At 43.4% G+C, this 25,793-nt stretch overlaps 1 protein-coding gene across 28 annotated transcripts in view; it reads right to left on the minus strand.

The window, feature by feature from the left end:
• The window catches only part of RAF1 (Raf-1 proto-oncogene, serine/threonine kinase), a 75,853-nt gene that overhangs the window by 43,693 nt on the left and 6,367 nt on the right, over window positions 1–25,793 (minus strand). For 16 of the 28 annotated variants that reach the window (XM_088663240.1, XM_088663234.1, XM_088663232.1 and 13 more), the window contains exon 1: window positions 4,055–4,149. The exons of 7 other annotated variants lie outside the window; for them this stretch is intronic. Coding sequence is in view for 3 of the 21 variants with exons in the window: in XM_088663224.1 (XP_088519350.1) it covers window positions 3,333–3,414 (82 nt within the window). In the remaining 18 variants the exon portion in view is untranslated. Of the gene's footprint in view, window positions 1–2,412; window positions 3,871–4,054; window positions 4,150–25,793 lie in introns of those variants that run through there. 5 more of the 28 variants (XM_088663238.1, XM_088663224.1, XM_088663227.1 and 2 more) reach the window with 5 other exon arrangements.

Genomic DNA, 25,793 nt, shown 5'->3' on the forward strand with positions numbered 1-25,793 from the left:
CTATTGCAGCAGCTGAGAAATCAAATGCAGTATTTAGGATTGCTGGCACAAATGTGAGTCCACTTACTTGTATCCACAATTACCTAGGATAGATACATCTTCTAGCCACCAAAAAAATGTTTCTGTGTTTTAGCAAAAAGCTCTATGATTTACGGTATGCTGTGGTTAAGCCAACAGTAGAAAGTACACCTTAAGATAAAGGCTTTGATACCATATCTATACTATACCTCGTTACGAAATTAGTTTAAGCATGTAAAGAGAACAATCTCCTTGCCCTTCCCAAGCCACTTAACATTAAGAAACAAAAAGATGCAATTCTCCCTCTCCCTTCTTCTGTTTAGTTCCCCCTTCACCACTACTATTCAGCTAAGCAAAGTCAAGACTGATTTCAAGATTTTAGCTCACTCTCTTCCCTTTGAAAAATTACAAAGTAAAATGCCACACTGAAGCCCTTGGGTCTAAAACCCTAAACCAGATTTAATTACTGTTAGTACCACACCCATCTGGTAACTCAGTGAACCAACCTCACTCAGTTCACAATCTAAAAATATACAAGATGTCCCAAGTGTTCTAAAGTGATACTATGTGCAATGAATAGAACACATTACTTATTGATATAATTTTATTAGGATTTGCCAGATCTCAAGCAATTTTGGTTATACCACAACTGCACTGGAACACCAAGTTGCACACTAAGCAACAATACTGTCATACACTTAAAATAATTCATGCAGCACTGAAAAGCCTAACACACAGCAGCAGCAGCATCTAACAAAGTGACTCTATAGAGTAACCTAAAATGGAATATACAGTGACTGAAATGCCAATTATCCACAACTTTTCACAAGTTAAAGCCAGACTTATTTGATTTGATTTTGATCATATTTATATTTCCTGCTCCATCTAAGGAACAGTCAAGGCTTTGCCTTAAAAAATCCAAAAAAACGCTGCTCCAAAAGTACAGCAGCAGGACACAGCGTCACTTATAGCTGCAAACAAACTTAGGGATCCATTTGTTATTGCACTTCTCAAAGGAGCAGTGAGATATATTTGCATTATAATCAAAAACTTCAAAGATAACTTTTGCAATAAACCTCCAATGTTAGGTTGGCAGCAACAATATTCTGTAATGAAAATATCAGCTACTGTCAAAAGAGGTTATTAACCAATTCTCAACTCTGAAAAGGTATTCATCATACTACAGCATATAACTTCTCATGCTTAAGAAGGTTTTGGAATAATATAAAGTGGTTTTATTGCATAGTTCCAGTAAAATAATTTCGGCATGGTATACAAATCATCTAGCAACATCACATGCCAGTTACTGAAACATTTTACATCTGTATAGCAGCAGCTTTCCAAACAAAATAGCAATGTACAAAAAATAAATTATTCAAGAAGCATAACCAACACCACTTGAAATTAAAATCTTAACTATAAGTTAAATCTTAATTTTGGACCAGGATGACTAACCTATGGCCCTCCAGATGCTGCTGGATTACAACTCCAACCATCCCTGACCATTGGCCTGTTGGAAAAACGCACTTGGGGAGACGGCGACCCCCCCAGGACCATGCTGGCTAGGTTGATAGGAGCTGCGTCAAACAACCTCTGGAGGTACACCAAAACAGAAGTCACCAGACCCTTATATATAGTGAGAGGGTGGGGAGGGGTATTACTCAGAAGGGTGGTGGGAATGGGTGACCCATTCCCTTCTGAGTAGTACCCCTTCCTACCCTCTCACTATATATAAGGGTCTGGTGACTTCTGTTTCAGTGTATCTAAAGAAGTGTGCATGCACATGAAAGCTCATACCAATGAAAAACTTAGTTGGTCTCCAAGGTGCTACTGGAAGGATTTTTTTTATTTTGTTTCGACTACAGCAGACCAACACGGCTACCTACCTGTAACTAGAACCTGTGGAGGATCACAGATTCCACACTCAATTTCAAAACAGAAGAATACATGATTAACAGTGTAATTAATCCTAACTTTGTCTACTTAGAAGTCCTACTGAATTCAATGAAGCCTATCCCCAGGTAAGTGGAAATAGGATTGCAGGCTAATTCATGCAACGTTGGAATGTGCTACACAGTTAAGGACACTACAGCATGTATCAACTTCAGGCAGGCAAACCAATGGCCTAGCCTAGGACTATCTACTTTGGCATCACATCTACCAAGGTTTCTAGAAGAGATTTTTTTAAGCCCTTCTATCTAAGATACTCTGATCAGTGATTCCAGAGATTAGACTTGGCACTTTATATGCTTGTAAACTGCCAAGAATTCTATTTTGGCATTTAGCTATGTACAAAATAAACAAACAAATACGCAAAACATTTGATAAGGTATCTTCTGAAAAGCTATGTTCTCTCTTAAAATAGATGCAACACATTCAAAAATATTTGCTTACCTAGGATTGCACCATTTGTGTGTTTTAAAACTGGAAATTTCCCAAGTCTACGCTATTTCCCAAGTACTGTAGGTTACAATCCTATGGACACTTACTTGGAAAGTAAAGCCACTTTCAAGTAAACATTGATGACTCAGCCAATACTCATTAGAAATAGTCTGTAATAGACTACAGAAATAGAAATCATGTACTTTCCCACTCCAAGCCAAAACAACCACCGCCAACAAAAGGAACTCAAGACAACCCTGCTTATCACTGACTTGATTTGCATTACTTAACTATGTGAGATACACAAATCAATGCCAGTTCATGACAAAGAAAATCTAAGTAGGCTCGCATAAAGACTCCTTGTCTCCTACCTCTACAAAGATAGCCAGAAGACTGATGAAAGAAGTTCTCCCCAGGTGTTTATGTCTTCACCTTCACTTACCCGCACAGACTTAAGCAAGTAAGCTGTGATATAGCCTCCTCTTTTCCACCTTTCTTAAAGCAACCAAGAACACATCTAGATCACACACGGGGAAAATATGGGAATCCCCATTCCGCAACCTCTCCTCACTCCCTAGCGATGACCTCATTTCTGAAAGTTTCTAATCGCGCGTTTCAAATTATTTCCAATGCAATTCAGAGACTATCCAGGACGCAAAAGGCTCCGTCCAGACTCCAGAGGATGCTGCAGCTACGACGGAGGCAGGCAAACGCATTTCAAACCACACCGGCTCCGGATAACTAACCCACTGCCCAAATCGACACAAACTTCAACTCATGGCAGAAAAAGACGAAGCGCTGGCTACTTTTGAATCAGCAGGCGTTTTAGTCACAACAGGAGCCCGAAGACCCAGCCTGAAAGCATCAACCCGGCAAAAGAAAAGCACCGACTCGCTGACTTGCGCAGCGACGGCAGCAGCATCCATTCCTACCCTTGTCAACGTCGCGAAGGAGCCGCTGCTGCATCACATTATTGGACGCCAGCAAAAGAGAAGCCTGCGCTGCTTGCCTCATACCCCACACCCGTTCCCTGAAGGGGCAGGACAGCACGCTTTCCTCACCCGAACCAAATTTTTCAAAAAAAAAAAAATGAGGAAGGAGAAAGCAAGCGAGAAACAAACAAACTAAAAGTGGGTAGGGCCCGACAGTCGGGTAGCGTCAAAAGCTGACTACGGAGGCAGTTTTAGCAGCTGCAAACTGAGCGCCCCGTCTAAACTGCCGGAGAAAAGCGACGCCTATGCGAGCAGCGGGGAATGGGGAGAAGCAGCCCAGCGCCGAACCCGAGCGAGCGCGCAGCATCCCCGTCTCAGTCTCGGGACAGGCGGGACTCGCGGGCGGACACAGCCGTCCAACCTGGGCGGCTCCGTCCGCACAGGGATCCAGACGCCGAGCACAACGGAGGCTGCTGGAGCAGCTCCTTCGCGGCCGCCCCCTTCCCAGTGTCTCCGGGCTTTCCTAGCCCCCCGCTATACTACTCTCTCTCTCTCTCTCTCTCTCTCTCTCTCTCTCTCTCTCTCTCTCTCACTCTCTCTCACACACACACACGCGCCTCGACAAGACGGCGCCTTCCGCATCTCTTTGGACAACCTCAGCTCTTTCCCGGGGCTCCGGCTGCGACACTCCCGCCCTCCCAGCCGCGAAACCAGTCCGGTACCTGTCCGCCTCTCTCGGGTGCCTTCGCCGCCGCCTCCGCCGCCGCCGCCTCCTCCAGCTCCGACTGCTCTTCCCTCACTCCCAGCCGCCCACTCCGCTCCCCATCTAAAATGGCCGCCTTACTAACACCGAGACATTTATTCCAAAGCCATCCAAGCTCTCGGAGCTCGAGTCCTCGCGCCTGGAGTGCCGAGTCCTCGATGGCTGGAGCAGCCTCTCTCCCGGCCCAGCCCCTTTTCCTCCTCCCTAGGATTGTCCGCCTGTCTCGCCGCCGCCATTTGAAACGCGTGCTTTCAAATGGGCATCGCAAATGCCCTTGTGAGGCGGGGGGGGGGCGGGGGCGGCTTCCCAGGCCGGGATAAGCACAGCGGATACACGGTGCTCTCCCCAGCCCCCGGAGTTGGATCCGTGGCATCTCCCCGGTCTTGTCTAGACTAGGATTAAGCTCTCCAGATGTCCCTTGTTTGCAAGGATTCCTCCTTCGGAGCATCCCAAGGAGCATAAGAGAGCGGAGCTTGCTATCGCTCTTCTTTTCTAGTTGAATTCAGGGAACGTACCGCTCCCTACCTCTGCATTATGTCTCCCCCTTAGTTTTATATCTGCTAAAAAATGGAAGATGTAAGAGAGCAGCGTAACCAAAACTGGCAAAGAGCTGAAGTGGGTATAGATGCAGAACTACTACTTAGCGCACCAGCTGAGTTTTTAATCAGCAAAGTGGCCCCATGCTGCGTTTGTCCTCCTGCGAACTCAATTCAGTAGCAAGATTCTGCTGATTCTCACCTAGACTAAAGAGGATAAGTGTGATCGGCCAGAAGGAGCTCTGAGTACAAAGTGTTCCCAGTCATGTAGAAGAGGCTATGGCTATAGAGCTCTCTTGACATCTCCCGTTATCCCCCTATATGTCCAATGCCCTTGCAGAAATACAGGAGGGCTCTTTCAGATCTCATGAACATGTTGGCTAGACTGCCAGCTCCCATCATCCCTAACCATTGGTCATGCTGATGGGAGTTGTAATTCAGCATCTGGAGAACTACAGTTTAGACATCCCTGCAGGGTTGCTGGTTGTATTGAAACAAATGCATGTAGGTTGGGCACAGAGCCTACCATCAAAATGTCATGTCTCTCCTCTATGTTCAGAACATTTGTAAGGAGCTGGTTTGAAGGCAGTGATGGGCCGCTAAGCTGACTTCTTCAGTGTCATACAACAGACTGTGGGGAAAATAGGGTTTCAACCTGAACTTTCCAGAAACATACTATACACTATTCCACTCTTCCTCCTGGACTGCAACTGCAAAGCATACATAAATAGCTTAACACAGGTTCATTACTCTATGTGTAATGTGTAACCATCATATACTTGTAGTCTGCCTATTGTCTGGTTGCAGGTGCACAATCAAGGATGTCAGTTCAGAACTCCACATTCCATTGTTAAATATGCATTAGCCTTTTCTTTAACCTATCCATCCTAATTGTTAGCTTTGGAGGTAAATAATCCACATCAGATTAATTTGAATAAGCACATGGAATGTTAAAAAGTGTGATAAAATGTTATGGAGATTTTTCACCTTCTAAATGCAGGTTTATGAGGAAATATCTAAATAGCACGTATTTTTTAAAAAAGAAAAAAAACATTTAAATCGATCTTTTAGCAAGTACTGTACAACTTTTTACTGCAGCCATGGCAGTCCACAATAATACGTAATTAAAGCAACACCAAGGATAGTAATCAACTAGGTTTTACTCAAAGTAGACCCACTGAAATTAATGAGCATGACTGGTCCACTAATTTCAACAGATCTACTCTGAGTAAAACTTAGTTGACTACCACTGCAACTTAATAACACATCAAAAGCTAACAATAAAATATGTGTCCTAGCAACCGACAGCAATGATTTATGTACACTAAATCATCAGATACTTTTCTAATTGCTAGACACCTGGCAGAATAAGAAAATATTCACCCTCTGAATCAATACAAGAACAAAACTAGAGAGGTATTCCTGCAGAGCAGGGGTGGGGAACTTTTTTCAAGGGCGGGGGGGGGGGGAGAGAATGTGCAGGGAATGAAAAAGCCTGAGGAAATGTAAATGTCTTCACCTGGTGCCAAAATGATATCCAAGTAGGCTCCAGATGAACCTCCCTGGGAGAATGAATCATGGTCAAAAGTACCACTGCCACACCATGTGGTCCCTTTCCCTTGTAGCCACTTTGCACACTTAGAAACCCTGAGATTCTTCTGAATATAGAGTGATTAAGACATTTTCTAAATAGGTGAATAAATTTGAACTTGTTTAGAAGCAGATGCTTGGACCGGAGCTATGCAATTTCCCCCTTCATAGCTTGGGCAATGCCTTTTCCAGATATTCCTTGTGTTCTATAGCTTATCTAACAACTAGTTAACCCCAGTAAACTGACATCTTATTAAAAAACAGAGAGCTCAAGCATGTCCAAAATCTTGAAGAACTACAGTTTTGCATGTAGGGCACATTTTGCATCTTTAACTGGCCACTCAACATGGCTGTAGTTGGAGCCAGGTTATTTGAAGGATTACTTACATCCATATGAACCAGGCCAGGTTGCAAGTTTGTTATCAGAGGCCCCATTTATTGGACCATCAATAAAACCAGATAGCTTGGTGGGTGCAAGAGACATGCCTTTTCAGTCGTGGTCCTGGCTTTTAAACGGGCTTTGAAAGCCCATTTGTTTCAAATATGCTTTATCTAGTATGTGGGCTGGCTTTGAATTATTAATGGTTATTTTTATTAGCCTTAAATTGTGATCTTTAATTAATTTTAGGGATTACTAGGCTGGAATTCTTTTAAATTTTATCAATTGCTGGTTTACCTAAGTTTTAGTCTTTTAAAATATTGTTGTAAATTTCTTTTTATGTTGTAAACTGCCACAGGTTACGTGTATGATTTTAGATGATAAAATAATATCCCCAGTTTCCTTTTATTCTCTGTAATGCATTGTAAAGGGCTTTGGCTATATACAATAAAAATTGATTGATATTAATTAAGAGATAGACAAAAGTCAAATGTTGGACAATTTTAGAGTAATTAGTGTTTCATAGGTTTTTCTCCAACCAATGGGAAAGAAATGCAGAGAAGAAAGGGTATAATGAGTAGATCAGGAATATACTAGCCAGCTGGTATGAAATAAAAACCAAGATTCCAAAGATATGCTTGATAATTGTAAACTGTAAACTATCCTCACTAAAATATATACACATTTGATAATAATATTGAATCATTCCTACTTCAACAAGTAGAATGTTTCATTAATGTTTAATATTCAAGCACAGGGGGATGAGATATTTCACAATTTTCTATTTTCACTAAGACAGGAATGAATAACTTGTGGTCCTCTGGATGTTGATGGAATCTAGTTCCCATCAGTCCCAACCAGCGTGGTCAATGATGAGTGATGATGGAAGCTGTAGTCCAGTAACAACTGGAGGGTCACAAGCCATCCCATTTCATTCTTAGGTTAAGTGTAGGCAATACAGTTTCTGGATTTACAGTGATGTCATCTAGGATTGTTGATGGATGGTTATGTTTTGGCTCTCACAGTACCTTATGTAACTTCAGAAGTTGGTGGAAGGCAATGAAATATGTTGGGGACAGCACAAAATGTGCCTGGGAGCCTGTGCCATAAGTAAATATCACTATGCTTTCTCTAATACTATTTATCCCTAGTAAAGGACAGGACTCTTAAGCTTCCCATTGAATATACTAATTTGCAGATGGTATGGAAACTCTTATTGCTATGGAGTAAATAAATTCTTGCTCTTCCTTCTTTTGTTCTCCGACAACACATGCTTGCAAGGAGATGCAGGAAAGCCTTTTATTTTCTAGGCCCTGGATACGGCTTGGGAATGGACTAATCTAGATCCATTTCAGTCCGGCTTTCGCACTGGTCATGGGACCGAGACGGCTCTGGTCGCCTTAACAGATGATCTCCGTAGACAGCTGGATCGAGGTGGGTCGGGACTGCTGATTCTTTTAGATTTGTCAGCAGCCTTCGATATGGTCAATCACGAACTTTTAGACCACCACCTTGCCGACGTGGGGATTCAGGGCATGGTCCAACAATGGCTGCATTCCTTTATCTTAGGTCGGGGACAGAGGATGGCACTAGGGAGGGAGTTGTCGCCGCGGCACTCCTTGGTGTATGGAGTCCCGCAAGGCCCAATGCTTTTTAATATCTTTATGCGCCCCCTTGCCCAGATTGTCCGGAGTTTTGGGCTGGGTTGTCATCAATATGCTGATGACACCCAGATTTATCTGTGGATGGACGGCTGCCCTGCCTCAGCCCCGGACACACTGACCAAGTGCTTGGAAGCTGTGGCTGGATGGCTATGTGGGAGCCGGTTGAAGCTAAATCCTTCGAAGCCAGAGGTCCTCTGGCTGAGTCGGGACGACATGGGGTTGGGGGAGCCAACCCCCATCTCTTGCAGGGGCTCAATTAGTGCCAGCGCCTTCTGTCAAGAGTCTGGGTGTAACCTTTGACGCCTCTCTCTCCATGGAGGCACAGGTTGCAGCCACAGCTAAGGTGGCATTTTTCCATCTCCGCCGTATCAAGCAGTTGGTCCCTTACCTCTCTCGTCGTGATCTGGCCACAGTGATCCATACGACAGTCACCTCCAGGCTTGATTATTGTAACTCACTCTATGCGGGGCTGCCCTTGAAGCTGACCCAGAAACTCCAGCAGGTGCAGAATGCAGCGGCGAGGCTCCTTACGGGGTCCTGGCCGCGGGATCATATTCATCCAGTGCTTTACCAGCTGCACTGGCTCCCGGTGGAGTACAGGATCAGGTTTAAGGTGCTGGTTTTGACCTTTAAAGCCCTATGCGGCTTGGGACCCTCGTACCTATGGGATCGCCTCTCCTGGTATGCTCCGCGGAGGACGTTAAGGTCCACAAACAACAATACTCTGGAGACCCTGAGCCATAAGGTGGCTAGACTGGCCTCTACTAGGGCCTTTTCAGTATTGGCCCCAACTTGGTGGAACGCTCTTTCACAGGAGACCAGGGCCCTGCGGGATTTGTCATCTTTCCGCAAGGCCTGCAAGACAGAGCTGTTCTGCCTGGCCTTTGGGCTGGACTTAGTCTGACCCCTGTGTTTTCCTCCCTCATGGCTTGGATTTATGGACTACTTAAAATGAGGCTGCATTTTTAATTTTAATATTGTATTTTAATCTGTATTTTAATTAATTGCTTTTTATGTTTTGTTGTAATTTTATTGGTGTTAGCCGCCCTGAGTCCAGTTTTGAATGGGGAGGGCGGGGTATAAATAACATATTATTATTATTATTATTATTATTATTATATTAATCACAGTAACCTACCCTCCTGGAATAGATTCTGTGTGTCAGGAGTATGGGCAGGAGTCAGGCTCTGGGGCCTGTAGTGCTTTGCAGGACTGGGGCCTGCCTCAGCTTGTGCTGGAGAAGCAAGGAGTGGCCACTCAGGTGAAGACCTCAGCTTGTGCTGGAGAGGCAAGGAGTGGTCACTCAGGTGAGGCCACTTGATACCTCACTGCACCTGGTGGCAGGAGCTGGGAGGGATAAAAGATCAGCATTTCCCTTCAGCTCTTTGCCACAGCAACACTATCCCTGCCTGGTTGCCTCTGGCCTCTTGCTCCTTGGACCCTTGCCTTGCCAACGCCTTGCTCCTTGGACCCTCGCCTTGCCAACGCCTTGATCCTCGACCCTTGGACGTTCGCCCTGCTGATGCCTTGCTCCTCGACCCTTGGACCTTTGCCTTGCCAACGCCTTGCTCCTTGACTCCCAGACCTTCACCTCTGCCTTGCTCCTTGACCCTGTGACTGCCTGCTGCTGGACCCTCAGCCCTGCACCTGTTCCTGCTTCTACATCACCATCTTGCCTCTGGTCCCGACGTCCTCAGTCAGGGCTTCAACCACCCGCCGACCTGACCGTGACACTGTGACTTTGGATCCCAACTGAACAGAATAGAAGCCTACCTTGGCTCACTCTCTTCCCAAAGTCATTTGACTATCCATGACTATCCATATAGAACATTTGACTATCCATGACTATCCATAGTCATTTGACTATCCATGACTATCCATATAGAACAGTAGCCTCAAAGTTCACCTGTACAAGTAAATTGTTCACTCTAGCAAAAACAACTAGCTCTTAGCTCCCACTGAGGAAATGACCAATCATCCCGAACAATTAGCAATCAATCAATTTAACAAAGGATGGTTTCCCAGCAGCTGTAACTTCATATTTAGAACTGGGAAATAAACATGAGCTCTTTGAAAAAACGGGGAGGGATCCCAAAATATGCAAATGGATAGATTGATAAACATTAATAATCTATATCATAGGGTTATTTTGAGGATAGCTATAGCAAGAATTGCAAGCTACATTGTAAACATTACCTCTCTCTCTCTCTCTCTCTCTCTCTCTCTCTCTCTCTCTCTCTGTGTGTGTGTGTGTGTGTGTGTGTGTATTACTGTGTATGTATGTATATGTATGTGTATATATATTATGTACACACACTGTATAGAGAGAGTGCTATTCTCTCAAAAAATAATTATAACTGCACTGTTAAATATTTACTTATCTCATAACCACTAAGCTTAATGAACTATACATTTACAGCCCAATTGTATCTGTGTTTGCATGGAAATAGGTCCCATTATGTTCAATGGGGCTTGTTCCCAAGGAAGTGGGTTCAGGATTGCAGGCTAGGGCTGCAGTCCTATGCAAACTCCCATAGCAAATAGTTCCATTTAATCTACTTACTTCTAAGTAAACATATTTAGGTTCAAGTTACACATTGGTTAAAATATGTCATGTTTGCACTAGCTCATGATATGTGCAGTATCTTTAAAGCCTATTATATTAAACAAAACAAAGAATTGTAATGTACCGGCAAACCTTTGGTTCTTGAATCCAACTCCCTTTGTAGCATTTTGCCCACACCTCTCTAGAGGCATTACAATTAACTGCTCTGATATCAGGCAGCACAGTTTACATTTTGACAAATCTGAAAGCAACTGTGGCAAACAATGCCTACCGAAGATCATGTGAATTCCATGCAAGTTTTTATCACTATCAAAACTGTTATTTCAGTCGTTGCCTGATGAAGGCCTCCCAAATTGTGCAACAGTTCTCATGGAGCTGAGCCAGACTGTTCCATGCAGCTCCAGCCTGCCACATCAGCTCATCTCTCCATCTGGCCCACAGCCATCTTCCTGCTTCGCTTGCAGCATTCTCAGACCTTCAGTCCTCAGTATTGACTCTTCTGTTTAAATACAAAGTTTGCCTGCTCCACAGTCTAGTTCAGTCACTAGGTCTTTTCTTTTGCCCTGGGCATATCTATCTAGAACTAATTTTGTTCTCCAGCTCTGGCAACATAAAAAAAACCCCAAAGGGTTAGTTTTGCATTATCCATACTGTATATGTCACGGCTTCTGTGGGACTGGAATGGTACCAGAGATTGCGGAAAATGCATTACAATTCCTCCCCCCCCCCCAAAAAAAATTATTTCCCTTGCTGGGAAAAAAAATTACTTTGTCTCATGCAGTGTTGGTGTAACTGAATTCTTCCAGGAAGGCTGGGCTGTTTATAATCCTATTAACTGCTGCCATGTTCTGTTTCCCTTTGTTCTTAAAGGCATATGACACAGGATGGGTTACCATCAGCTAGAACGTTTTTATTTGATATTTGATTAATATCACTAAGCTTTTACTTTCATTTCTCCTCTTAAGCCAACAATATGTGTTTTTAAAACTCCTGTCCAGTGTTTGTTTAACTTACCTGATGTGATTGTCACATTCACTCTATGCTCATCTCAACAAAATGGTGTGCTGTAGTTTTTCTTACATTGGTACACTGTAGAAAAAATGCTTTGTGTGACTACAAAGAAGAGTTTTGTAGCACCTTGACTAATATACGATGTTTTGTTGTTTCTTTTTCTGCCTGCAACAGGTTAACACACAACTACCTTTTTGGATATCTTTCATGAAGCAGTCCTAAGAGAGACTGTGTGGGTACAGATTTTGCTCAAAACTGGTTGGGATTTGAGGATATATTATGTGACAACCTTATGTTGCTGTGGATCTCACAGTGTTTGTGTGTTCCAATGTTGCATCCTGGAAATACCTTATCTACTTGTATATTTCTACACAACTGTTATAATGCCATCAGTTTCCAATGCTTTTGCCAAAAAAGTTTTCCCTAAAATCCCTGCTTATCAGAGAATTAGTCTGCAAATAATGCTAAGCTATGGCTTTTTAAACTACATAGTTTAAACCATAGTTTATTTGACTGTCTAAATCCCAGTAGTTTAACTATGGTTAGCATGCTGTGAAGAAACTATGATCTCAAGCTATGGTTTGTTATTTGCATATGAACCATTGTTTGTTTTAACAATGACTTGGTGTTTTGTGAGAACCAAACCCCTTTCCATAACCATGGTTTGTTTGGCCATCCTATGTCACATGCTTGCCAAAGCAAGAAGCATGAAGCTAGGAACAGAACCGACCAAGCTCTGGATAAATAAGTCATGGCTTGTTTTAAATTATTTCTATGGGACAATCCATGGTTTATTAAACAAACCATAGCTTAGCATTACATGCAAACCAGGCCAGAGAAGAGGTAGAGCCAAACTCACACAGGTGAAAACTGATTTGGTTGGTTAGTGATGAGAGGTAGTAACACAATATTCCATCAGCATGGTATGCTGTTCTGCAGTACACACAGAAATTAGGCAATACCCCCACAGCAATACATTAATACTTCTTGTGACCTTTAGTATGTTTGTGTAATGTGGAACAGATGCATATTAACCTTCACCCAGAATATGCATTCTAATTAGTTGTGGGGAAGTCATTGCTCATGGTAGAGAGCTTATTTTTAAACACAAATGGTTGCGATTTATGTTCACCTAATTAAAGCAGACTAAACTGAAAATGTATATATAATCTATGGTAAATTGGTTCCCAGGATGACGACATATTGGTGGTAGGCTTGTACTGTAATTATATAACATAGCCAAGTATATGGGGTTGGACAGGGAGAAGGCGTGGTCTCACACCAGAGCTTGTTGAAGTTCAACTCAATGCCAAACCTAAGATTCAACTTCAGATAAAGCAGCCTCACTACCTCATAAAGTTATATATCTATATCTGGTATCCAGCACAGATAGAAAGGGCCACAAGTTGGTCCTTCCTTGTATAACTAAGATTAGTAAATAGGATAACTGTTTCTGCAAGTTTCTTGCAGGGGTGGCCTTTTATTGTTTCCTGTCCTTGTTATCACCATCCCAACTCCTATCCTGCTACCAGTTTCTGTTTGGACCCCCACCACATTTTTCCAGTTCTCATTGGTGCCCTGCCCTGCCTTCAGCTTCTTTTCTGTCTATAGGTTACTATTTTAACCCATGGTCTGTCCATTCACCCATAGTCAGGAATTTGGACTTCAGATATCACTCTACCTATTTTATAAGCCATTCAGACACTGTCTGGTCCTACGATCTAGATTCTGGCATGAAAAGCCTGGCTTGATATCAGTACTTACTGACTTTGGATCCCAATCTGGATCAAGCTTGCCTACTGCTAGTCCTGTTCCTGGCATGGCTGCCCATACACTCTCATCCATAAGGACAAAAGTGCAGATTCTGAGCAGGATTCACCTGGCAGCATCAAGAGATTGTACCAGGCACCAAAGCGGAGAGTGGAAGGAAAAGCCAAGGGAGGAGATTTTCACTACGGTTATCCCCACCACAGCACACACTTCTTTTCTCCTGTTTGTCAATCACCCCAGAGCTCTAGTATGTGTATGGGAGGAGGAGGAATCACATCCAAGTTTCATGAAGAAACACCAGTAGCGACAACAAATGGCAACCCTCCTATTTGTATGCATGTAGTATATAAACGGAATGCAGCAAATCAGAGGTGTGGAAACTATAGCCTCCAGGTGTCAGTCCCAGCCAGCATGGCCAACGGTCAGAGATGATGGGAGTTGTAGTCCAACATCATCTGAAGTGGCACAGGTTCCTCATCCCTGCAATAAACCCTTCTGCAGAAAACAGCTTATGTATGCAAGTTCATTCCGCAATACATTTTTCTTCAAGTTTCACCATAGAAACCAACAAAGGACAGCAATGTTGGTGTCATGCTTTTCTCCTGAACAATGCAATCAACTGCTTATCAAGGTTAAGATAAAAAACAAATCATTTGTTTTCTTTATAAATGGAAAACATGTGCAAGCCATTTTTTAAATCCCGGCTTTCTGTTTAGAATGTTGGTTACTTGTTTTTGTAGGAAGTGTATAGTTCATTAAGGAAAGTGCTAAGATGTTTGTTTTGCACTGTGAACTATGGGAAGAATTTGCAACAAAGCCAAACCAGGCATTTGCTGAAAAGTGGCATGGAACAGTAAATATGAAGGGTCAACAAGCCGCTAATAACTGTAGATTGCTAATCTTGACATCTGTCAGTTGACAAAGTGCTACCGTAATGTGGGCTGCGTCAAATACTAGCAACCCTGCTAGCTGAGAAGTATTTTTCTAACAGCAGTGGAAGGGAAAGTGGTACAGTACAAGTAACTCACCACTGTTATCTAGCTCAAGCTGTTCAGTAATCATAACTTTATCTACAGCATCATAAAACAGTGCCCACATATTTCTCGTACTGGGAGCCATTCAATGCCATTCTACGGCATGAGGCAATAGACCGAAGTGCCACAACTTTAGATGCTGATTTCCAGGGATATCTCATCCGAATCACACAAGATCTCATGCAGCTTGAGAGATCTCACAAAATTTCAGCGAGATCTCGCCAGAAATCAGTGTCATTGCCAGCAGCGGAGCAGGCGGCAGAACAGAGTGGGGCAGCACTTCCTGTTTGACCCCAAGCGACAAAATAGGACACGCCTCCCCTGTTTGGACCCAATGCAGCTTGACAGGCCCCAAGGAACTGATCCTCAATAACCCCCTGATGGCAGCATTAAGCATCACTTGCAGTTTTTCCAGCACTCTTCCATAGTAGTGTCATGCAGATTATAGTCCAACCTGAATGTGTCCAAAACGTGTGGAAGTGGATGAATCTGCCTTCTCCAGGAAAGACCACAGTTGGTACACTAGCCAAAGCTGTGCAAAAGTGCTCCAGGGCACAGCTGCCGTCTGAGAATCCAGACGTAAGGAGATGAGGAGGCTCAAACCATGTGTCTTCCAGAGGGAGTGCTACCCCATCCAGAATAGTGGATGCTACCCCATAGGGAGTGCTACCCCATCCCACCTATCCTCATGTGGACTTTCCTGCACCTGTCCAGTATGGATTAAGTCTTAGTTTCTAACCAGGCATAGGCAAACTCTGCCTTCCAGATGTTTTGGGACGACAACTCCCATCATCCCTAGCTAACAGGACCAATAATCAGGGATGATGGGAGTTGTAGCCTCAAAACATCTGGAGTGCTGAGTTTGCCTATGCATGTTCTTAGCCCACATCCAGCTCATCACAGTCTACACACACCAGTTCAGGGTCTTCACTCCCTCACTGAAATCTAGTAGAAAAGAAAAACAGAGCTTGGTGTCATCCACATGAACATGCACACATCAAACACATGGATGACACCTCCCAGCAGTTTAATGTAGATGCTGAAGAGCATGGAGGACAAGATGGAACTTTTCTGGATTCCATAGTCCAAAAGCCAAGGACTGCCGCCTTGTGGAACCTGCCCTCTGGGGAGGCCCCAAACCAGCATAAAACAGTGCCATCCAACCTCAGTACAACTTAGCTGTCCAGAAGGATTCCAGTATCAATGGTACTGAAAGCTGCTGAGATGTCTAGCAGACCCAACACGACTGAATAGCCCCTGTCCAGTGATCAGCATAAATAATCTACTGTGGTGGTCAAGGCTGTATCCTGAACCTCAATTGCACCTGGAGCCTCCACAGAGTGGCAGTGCTCCCCAGTGCAGAAGTGTACTTTTAGTCATGCTAGGGGCCAGGAAGAGTCATGCAGCCCCAACAGAGAGGGGCTAAACTGCTCAGCCCCACAACTCTGCTCTTCTCACTAGCACCCAAAGAGGGCTTCTGCTACCACACAACGAAAAATTCTCCATAGTATTTTGAAAAATGTAGCAGTAAGTGGATGCGCAGAGGACATAAGGTGATTCTGTGCAGATTTAAGCAGATGGATTGCAGAGTATGAAGGCAGTAACAATACATACATACATACTCTCTCAGAATTGTTTTCAGTCTGGACTGGTGGAAGAGAATGTTTGGCCTCATCAAGGTATGTATCAGTTTCAAACTGAAACTATGTTGGTGTTCTGTCATAGGGCCATAGTAACACAACAAACACAGAAAATTTGTGAGTGCATGTGTTAGGTCACTGCCTCAAATAAGAGACATTAGTTTTTTGCTGAACCAGGTAACTCACCTTCCTACATTCAAACAAAAACGTATGTTTATATTTTGAAAGAACATTTAATTTTCTTATGATGAAAGAAAACAGTCTCATAGCGCCTTAAAGACTAACAAGTTTATTATAGCACAATGAAGTGGATGGAATTCCATGAAAGCTTAACCACAGTCAAGTTGTTAAGTCTTTATATGGTGCCACAATAATTTTTGTTCTTTTTTCAAAGACCAACATAGTTATCCTCTGGAAGTTTGATTTCAGTGCAGCCTCTCTCAGTTTATGAATTTTTTTTTTTTTTACAAAACCCTTCTAGAGTAGGAGGCCAATTGATCAAAACAATTTCTTGCATTTCAAAAACTTTTGGAAGCTAAAAGGTTTTGGATCATCAAGTATAAGGATGTGCTAACTTCAATCTTGTGTTATCTACATATTTGTTTGCTAGAATTCCCGTGACCCACTGTGGTGTTTATATTTATGAAGTCAGAGTGCAGACTGGGAATCCATTAAAGTTATACCAGAATCTCCTGTCCTCTATTCTCCTATACCCCTCACCCAAAATTCACTGTTCTCCTAGGTGTGTTTGAAGGTATCTTCAGACAGTGATAAAATGAATGGAATCACATAGGTGGTGTTTTGTCAGGTCATAGCCTCACTTCCAATATAAGATTATAAATGTAACCTTGCATAACAACTCAGGGCCGTCTTAAGCATATCTGGCGCCCTGGCGTGAAGATCCCTCCGGCACCCCCCCCCCCCCGCCCTGTTTCCCAGCGCGGCTGTCTGGTGGGCGCAGCGCCCCCCTGGCAGCCCTGCACCCTGGCACCCTGTGCCACCCAGCCTTGCCATATTTAGGGCCGTCCCTGTAACAACTTGCACTTATGTGTGGGCATCCATAGATCATAGTCCTTGCTCTTGGCAAAAGTTAATACTCAGAATATAGAATTCGGCACTCAGAATATAGAATTCACCAGGGCAAGACAGTTTGAGCATATGACACCAATCCTGGCCCAACTGTCCTGGCTGCCAATTAGTTTCCGAACCCAATACAAACTGCTGGTTTTGACCTATAAAGCCTTAAATGGCTCAGGACTGCAATAGCTCAAGGACCACCTCTCCCTATATGATCCAGCCTGTAGCCTGCAGTCACCGTCTGAGGCCCTTCTTTGTGTACTCCCTCCATGAGAGGTCCGGAGGGTGACAACACGAGAACAGGCCTTTTCTGCAGTAGCTCCTCATTTGCGGAATGCTCTACCCAGAGAGGCTTGCCTGCCACTTGCATTACATACCTTTAGGTGCTGGGCAAAAACATTCCTCTCCAATCAGGCCTTTGGCTGATTGAACAATCTATGGCTTTTTAAATGTGTCCTGCAGGAGGGTGCTTTTTGTTTTTTGTTATTATGTTGCTTATGTTGTGTTTTTCTGTTGCAAACTGCCCTGTGATCTTGAGGTGAGTGGCAGTATATACATTTAATAAATTTAATCATACATATTTACAGAATTCAGTTGTAACATTTGCTAGGCGATCTTCAGCCGTCAACTCAAGAAAATAGTGGCTTCTTAGCATATGGCTTTCTATAATGATTTCTAAGTCACACAACTCAGTGTGGAAAGATCAGAGAAGCGCATTTTTGATGCTGGGCAACGTGGAATATTTTCTGGTGATGCAAATCCTGTTGATGCAACTCTGGGGGTTGTGAAAAGCCACCATCACTCCTAAATACACTCAAATGGCACGGAAAGCAATGATGTCACATTCTGTGCATAGTATCATTTTCCACGGGCGGGAATAACGTTACAAAATTGGCCCACACCATGTGTCAACAGCATTGCAAAGGATGAAAACCACAAATGCTGACAGAAAACCAGCTGTTCCAAAAGATGAACACAACAGTTCATTTCTCTTTCTTTTTGAATGGGGAAATCAACATTGTGTGTTCCTTCATCTGAACATTCTTAGGTGTCACCCGAAATATGGTACAGCTTATTGATTTAAACTTAAAAAACACGGTGCAAAGCCTTGCATCATATATCACATACACTAATGTCTTCTTACTTAAAATCTAGTCTCTAAGCAAGCAGTCTCAGCACCCTTGATAGTTAACGCACCCCTTTCCTCAATGTCCCCCTCACCACTGAAAGCAACAAAATAGTCACCAGTCTCCACATGAACCCCACTGATGCACAAACCTACTATACTGGCAATCCTGTCATCTTAAAACATATAAAGAAAAACACCGCCTGCAGCCTGGCTCTCTGGATCAAACACATTTGCAACAACAAAAGATAAATCAGGATCAGGGAATTTAAATAACAGTTTCTGCAAAGAGAAGCTAAGGGTGTTGCCCACTTACGCACATTTCATTTATGTGGGGGGCCCTGGAATGTTACCCCCCTTAAGTGGGGAGTTGCCTGTATATGTTCATGGAGTTTGAACTGGTGGTAACTTCCCAGGAACAAGACCTTGGGGTCATAGTAATTATGTGATGCTGGACTAAATGAGCTATTGGCCTGATCTAGCAGGTTTTTTATTATGTGCCTAGACTCAATGAGGCTCTTCAATGAGGCTTGTTGTTGTTGTTTAGTCGTTTAGTCGTGTCCGACTCTTCGTGACCCCATGGACCATAGCACGCCAGGCACTCCTGTCTTGCACTGCCTTCCGCAGTTTGGTCAAACTCATGTTCGTAGCTTCGAGAACACTGTCCAACCATCTTGTCCTCTGTCGTCCCCTTCTCCTAGTGCCCTCAATCTTTCCCAACATCAGGGTCTTTTCCAAGGATTCTTCTCTTCTCATGAGGTGGCCAAAGTATTGGAGCCTGAGCTTCACGATCTGTCCTTCCAGGGAGCACTCAGGGCTGATTTCCTTAAGAATGGATAGGTTTGATCTTCTTGCAGTCCATGGGACTCTCAAGAGTCTCCTCCAGCACCATAATTCAAAAGCATCAATTCTTCGGCGATCAGCCTTCTTTATGGTCCAACTCTCACTTCCATACATCACTACTGGGAAAACCATAGCTTTAACTATACGGACCTTTGTCGGCAAGGTGATGTCTCTGCTTTTTAAGATGCTGTCTAGGTTTGTCATTGCTTTTCTCCCAAGAAGCAGGCATCTTTTAATTTCGTGACTGCTGTCACCATCTGCAGTGATCAAGGAGCCCAAGAAAGTAAAATCTCTCACTGCCTCCATTTCTTCCCCTTCTATTTGCCAGGAGGTGATGGGACCAGTGGCCATGATCTTGGTTTTTTTGATGTTGAGCTTCAGACCATATTTTGCACTCTCCTCTTTCACCCTCATTAAAAGGTTCTTTAATTCCTCCTCACTTTCTGCCATCAAGGTTGTGTCATCTGCATATCTGAGGTTGTTGATAATTCTTCCAGCAATCTTAATTCCGGCTTGGGATTCATCTAGTCCAGCCTTTCACATGATGAATTCTGCATATAAGTTATTTTTTTTTTTTTAAAAATATTTTTATTAATTTTCCAATTAAAACCAATTATATCACATTCAATATTTCAAATTATACACATATATATATCAATCAGACCGAATGTTATGCCAAATCATCTAAAGAATTTTTTATTTGGGTTCCCATGCTTCAAGAAATTGGGAATTCCTCGCAACTGTCCACTGCCGTCTTTTTTCTAAAGTTCAAATCGTCCTTCAAGTTCATAATAATCCAGATCTTCCCCTTACAGTCACATAGATGTTTTCCACTTTCACGATTGTTTCCCAGCTGCTGATATAAATATCAAACAAAGTCTCACAGATGTTCTTTCTCCTGTGTGAGTTAATCAGTCCAGCCTCCCCATAAATCTTCTTAATGGAGCTCCTGTTGCGTTGAAGCAATTCGAAGTAGCGCCATCTTAAAAAGCTCAAATCACTTTCGCTTTCCTCTCATGGCCATGAAAATTTACGATCATTATAGAATTTACAGCTTTTCCAGGCAGGAGACCCAAACATCAAACCATAGACTCTTGGTAAATTAATGGATCTCCTTGCCCTATAGCTGAACTTAGCTTCAGGTCGCTGCTCCAATTTAAAGTGCGTCACAGCTCATAAATCCTCCGAACGCATTCAGAACTCCTTCCGTCCGACTAGGGGGGGGCTTTTCTCATCGGCAACTCCACATCTTTAAAAAAATATGCTCAGTAACAACAGTTATAAGGTTCAACTCACACAGTCTTTTGCTTCTCTTTCACTCCAAACAAGCCAGGACATCGCGTCCGGGAAGGTACGAGGCAACAATATGAAGAAAAAAAATAAAATAAAAACTCACTCCCCTTATCGCTCCGTCCCCATCAATCCTTCTTCCAGATGCAGTACAATCTTTGACTCCTCTCACTCGGCAGCATAAATTTCTCAGCAGTAAACAGCGCTTCTTTCCCTCCTTCTGAAGTATGTCCATAGATTTAAGCCTAATTATCTTCTTTAACCATGGAAATCCCCGCCATGCAGATTAGCGTCCGGGAGTCCTGGCCCTTGTAAGTGCTCAGCCCAAGCTCCCCCCACTCCAAAAACAGTCGGAGTGGGTCTGGGGGCATCGCGGGCCAGCGGCCCCTCTCCGTAACCCCCGGAGAGGGTAGGGGGTTGCCATTTACTCCCCTAGCAACCGCCAAATTCCTTACAAAGGTCAGAGAGATGGAAAACAGGTCCGCCATTCCTGCAGGCGGAAACCGGAACCCCTCGAATTCTGCATATAAGTTAAATAAGCAGGGAGACAATATACAACCTTGTCGTACTCCTTTCCCAATTTTGAACCAATCAGTTGTTCCATATCCAGTTCTAACTGTAGCTTCTTGTCCCACATAGAGATTTCTCAGGAGACAGATGAGGTGATCAGGCACTCCCATTTCTTTAAGAACTTGCCATAGTTTGCTGTGGTCGACACAGTCAAAGGCTTTTGCATAGTCAATGAAGCAGAAGTAGACGTTTTTCTGGAACTCTCTAGCTTTCTCCATAATCCAGCGCATGTTTGCTATTTGGTCTCTGGTTCCTCTGCCCTTTCGAAATCCAGCTTGCACTTCTGGGAGTTCTCGGTCCACATACTGCCTAAGCCTGCCTTGTAGAATTTTAAGCATAACCTTGCTAGCGTGTGAAATGAGCGCAATTGTGCGGTAGTTGCAGCATTCTTTGGCACTGCCCTTCTTTGGAATTGGGATGTAGACTGATCTTCTCCAATCCTCTGGCCATTGCTGAGTTTTCCAAACTTGCTGGCATATTGGGTGTAGCACCTTAACAGCATCATCTTTTAAAATTTTAAACAGTTCAGCTGGAATATCATCACTTCCACTGGCCTTGTTATTAGCAATGCTTTCTAAGGCCCATTTGACTTCACTCTCCAAGATGTCTGGCTCAAGGTCAGCAACCACACTACCTGAGGTGTACGAGACCTCCATATCTTTCTGGTATAATTCCTCTGTGTATTCTTGCCACCTCTTCTTGATGTCTTCTGCTTCTGTTAGGTCCTTACCACTTTTGTCCTTGATTATGGTAATCTTTGTACGAAATGTTCCTTTCATATCTCCAATTTTCTTGAACAGATCTCTGGTTTTCCCCATTCTATTGTTTTCCTCTATTTCTTTGCATTGCTCATTTAAGAAGACCCTCTTGTCTCTCCTTGCTGTTTTTTGGAAATCTGCATTCAGTTTCCTGTATCTTTCCCTATCTCCCTTGCATTTTGCTTGCCTCCTCTCCTCCGCTATTTGTAAGGCCTCGTTGGACAGCCATTTTGCTTTCTTGCATTTCCTTTTCCTTGGGATGGTTTTCATTGCTGCCTCCTGTATAATGTTACGAGCCTCCATCCATAGTTCTTCAGGCACTCTGTCCACCAAATCTAAATCCTTAAACCTGTTCCTCACTTCCACTGTGTATTCATAAGGGATTTGATTCAGATTGTATCTTACTGGCCCAGTGGTTTTTCCTACTTTCTTCAGTTTAAGCTGGAATTTTGCTATAAGAAGCTGATGATCTGAGTTACAGTCAGCTCCAGGTCTTGTTTTTGCTGACTGTATAGAGCTTCTCCATCTTTGGCTGCAGAGAATATAATCAATCTGATTTCGATGCTGTCCATTTGGTGATATCCATGTGTAGAGTCGTCTCTTGTGTTGTTGGAATAGAGTGTTTGTGATGACCAGCTTGTTCTCTTGACAGAACTCTATTAGCCTTTGCCCTGCTTCATTTTGAACTCCAAGGCCAAACTTGCCAGTTGTTCCTTTTATCTCTTGATTCCCTACTTTAGCATTCCAGTCCCCTGTAATGAGAAGAACATCCTTCTTTGGTGTCATTTCTAGAAGGTGTTGTAGGTCTTCATAGAATTGGTCAATTTCACTTTCTTCAGCACCGGTAGTTGGTGCATAAACTTGGATTACTGTGATGTTAAAAGGTCTGCCTTGGATTTGTATCGAGATCATTCTGTCATTTTTGAGATTGCATCCCATTACAGCTTTTGCCACTCTTTTGTTGACTATGAGGGCCACTCCATTTCTGCTACAGGATTCTTGCCCACAGTAGTAGATATGATAGTCATCCGAACTGAATTCACCCATTCCCTTCCATTTTAGTTCACTGATGCCCAGGATGTCGATATTTATTCTTGTCATCTCATTTTTGACCACATCCAGCTTACCTCCACTCATGGTTCTTACATTCCAGGTTCCTATGCAATATTTTTCTTTACAGCATCGGACTTTCCTTTCGCTTCCAGGCATATCCGCAACTGAGCGTCCTTTCGGCTTTGGCCCAGCCGCTTCATCAGCTCTGAATCTACTTGTACTTGTCCTCCGCTCTTCCTCAGTAGCATGTTGGACGCCTTCCGACCTGAGGGGCTCATCTTCCAGCGTCATAACTTTTATATGCCTGTTGTCTTTGTCCATGGAGTTTTCTTGGCAGGGATACTGGAGTGGCTTGCCAGTTCCTTCTCCAGGTGGATCACGTTTAGTCAAAACTCTCCACTATGACCTGTCCATCTTGGGTGGCCCTGCATGGCATAGCTCATAGCTTCTCTGAGTTATTCAAGCCCCTTCGCCACGACAAGGCATTGATCCATGAATGAGGCTTATTCTCAGGTAATTGTGCATATGGGCTGCAGGGCTGCAGTTAACATCATAGTGAATAGCTCAGTGAAGATGTTGACCCAGTGTGAAAAAGACAAATTCCATGCAAGGGATGATTAGCAAAGGGATTTAATATAAAACTGTTGATATCACAATACCGTTACATAACTCTGTGATGCAAGAGAACCTGGGAGTTCTGTGTACAGTTTTAGTCACCTCACCTCAAAAAGGCTATTGCAGAGTTCAGGCAAGGGCAATGCAAGTGACCAAGGTGATGGAGCAACTTTAGCGTAAAGGAAACTGCTTCCCACAGCCACTCCAAGAACAGGATGCTGGACTAGATAAGCCTTTGGCTTGATCCAGCAGGTTCTTGCATTTCTTCCCATCTCTAAGAAAGCAGGAGTGGCAAGAAGCTATAACCAATGGACAATAATTCATTTCCAAGGGTTTTTGTGCAGGCAAAATATTTCTTTCTGAACGGATATTGATTTGCTAAAAGCAAACAAACAAAATGTTTGCTGATCAGATTAGGCTTCTAATCCTACACACATTTATTTGAATTCTGTGGGACTTACTTGTGAGTAAAGATGCATCAATAATATGCATGTGGAGGCAAAGGGACAGTAATTGAAGGAGGGGTTCTCCCCAGATATAATGACCTCTAACTTTACATTAAATGCATGTTGTTGTTTAGTCGTTCAGTCGTGTCCGACTCTTCGTGACCCCATGGACCAGAGCACACCAGGCACTCCTGTCTTACACTGCCTCCCGCAGTTTGGTCAAACTCATGTTCGTGGCTTCGAGAACACTGTCCAACCATCTCATCCTCTGTCGTCCCCTTCAAGTGTAAACAAATTTTGATACCTGCAGTCTGTATATGACTAATCACTATTTCTGAAGGAGATAAATGATAACAGAATTGCCATTCGCTCAATGAGCACATTTCACATTGTGTCTAAAAATAATTGTCTTGTTTGCCATTACCCTCAAGCATTGCAAGTTTTATACCGGCAAAAACAAATGAAGAAGAGAAAAACCTCAAAGACAGTCATCTAGTCCAGGCATGTCCAACAGGTAGATCGCTGGGTATTCCTGGTAGATCTCTGGTCCCTCAACTTTGCCTTTCCAAAAAAAAAAAGCTCAACAACTCTGGCTTCCTAAAAAAGGCCAATAACTTTGGTCCATCCAACAACAATGGGTAGATCACTGCCATTTTTTTATACTGTGAGTAGATCGCAGCCTATTGGGAGTTGGACATCCCTGACCTAGTCCAACTCCCTTTACTGCTGGAATCTCAGCTATATCATACATGCCAGATGGCCATCCAACCTCTGCTAGGAAGGATAGTCCATCCCCTCTCTTGGGAGTCTGTTCCACTGTCAAACGGCTCTTACTATGACTGTTTAAAGTAGTGTTTTAAATGTATGGTGTTTTAAATCATAGTGTTTTAAATGTATGGTGTGAATGTTGCTTGGGTCTTTGATAAAAGTGCACCTGAGCACACAGGACAGCAGTAGGTCCATGAACTCAAATATGGTTCTGCTCCATTCACACACAAAGCAGGAAAGAGTGAAGAGTGATTTCATAGAATCATAGTACTGTAGAGATAGCAGGGACTGGAGGGACATCTAGTCCAACCCCTGCAATGCAGGAATCTCAACTAAAGCATCCATGACAGGTGGCCACACACCTGTCCATTTAAAGTGCAAAAGGACTGCACAGGTTATGGGAAGTACTAACCATTCCTTGTTTTTCTTTCAACCAGGCTCACCTCCGGAGCCCAGCTTTGAGAAAGCTTACAGAAGGGGAATAGACTGCATGGAGGGGGGTGGGAGGAGGTTCAGCAAAACACACACACCTTTTCTGGTTTAAATCACACTCTACCACACCCTTCGTTACATGTGATAGGGGCAGGCCCACATCTGTCATCATCACATGGCTTTACCTTTAGTACTGTATAAAAGCTTTCCTCCTATTTTTCTATAGTTTGCTCCTACTCATCTCTCTGTGTCAGCCCTTTTCTGATTTCTCCTCCACTGGCTGGCTTATTCACACCTTCTGCCATGCTTCTCCCTAGGCAGTCACAGGAACTTAGCTTCTTCTCCTTGTTTTAAAACCTACTTCTTCTGCAAAGCCTTTTCTTTGACCATTATCATCTCATCTCTTTATGCAATGTTTGGAAGAAGGGTTAAAATCGGCAGCAGGGTCCAAGGCAGGAGATCCGTGACTGGATTTCCTGCATTGAAAAAACAAAGCCCAAACTGGGTCTTGGTTCTGATGCCATGTGAAG

This window comes from Zootoca vivipara, chromosome 2 (genome assembly GCF_965207765.1).
Source record: "Zootoca vivipara chromosome 2, rZooViv2.hap1.1, whole genome shotgun sequence".
Lineage (NCBI taxonomy): Eukaryota > Metazoa > Chordata > Lepidosauria > Squamata > Lacertidae > Zootoca > Zootoca vivipara.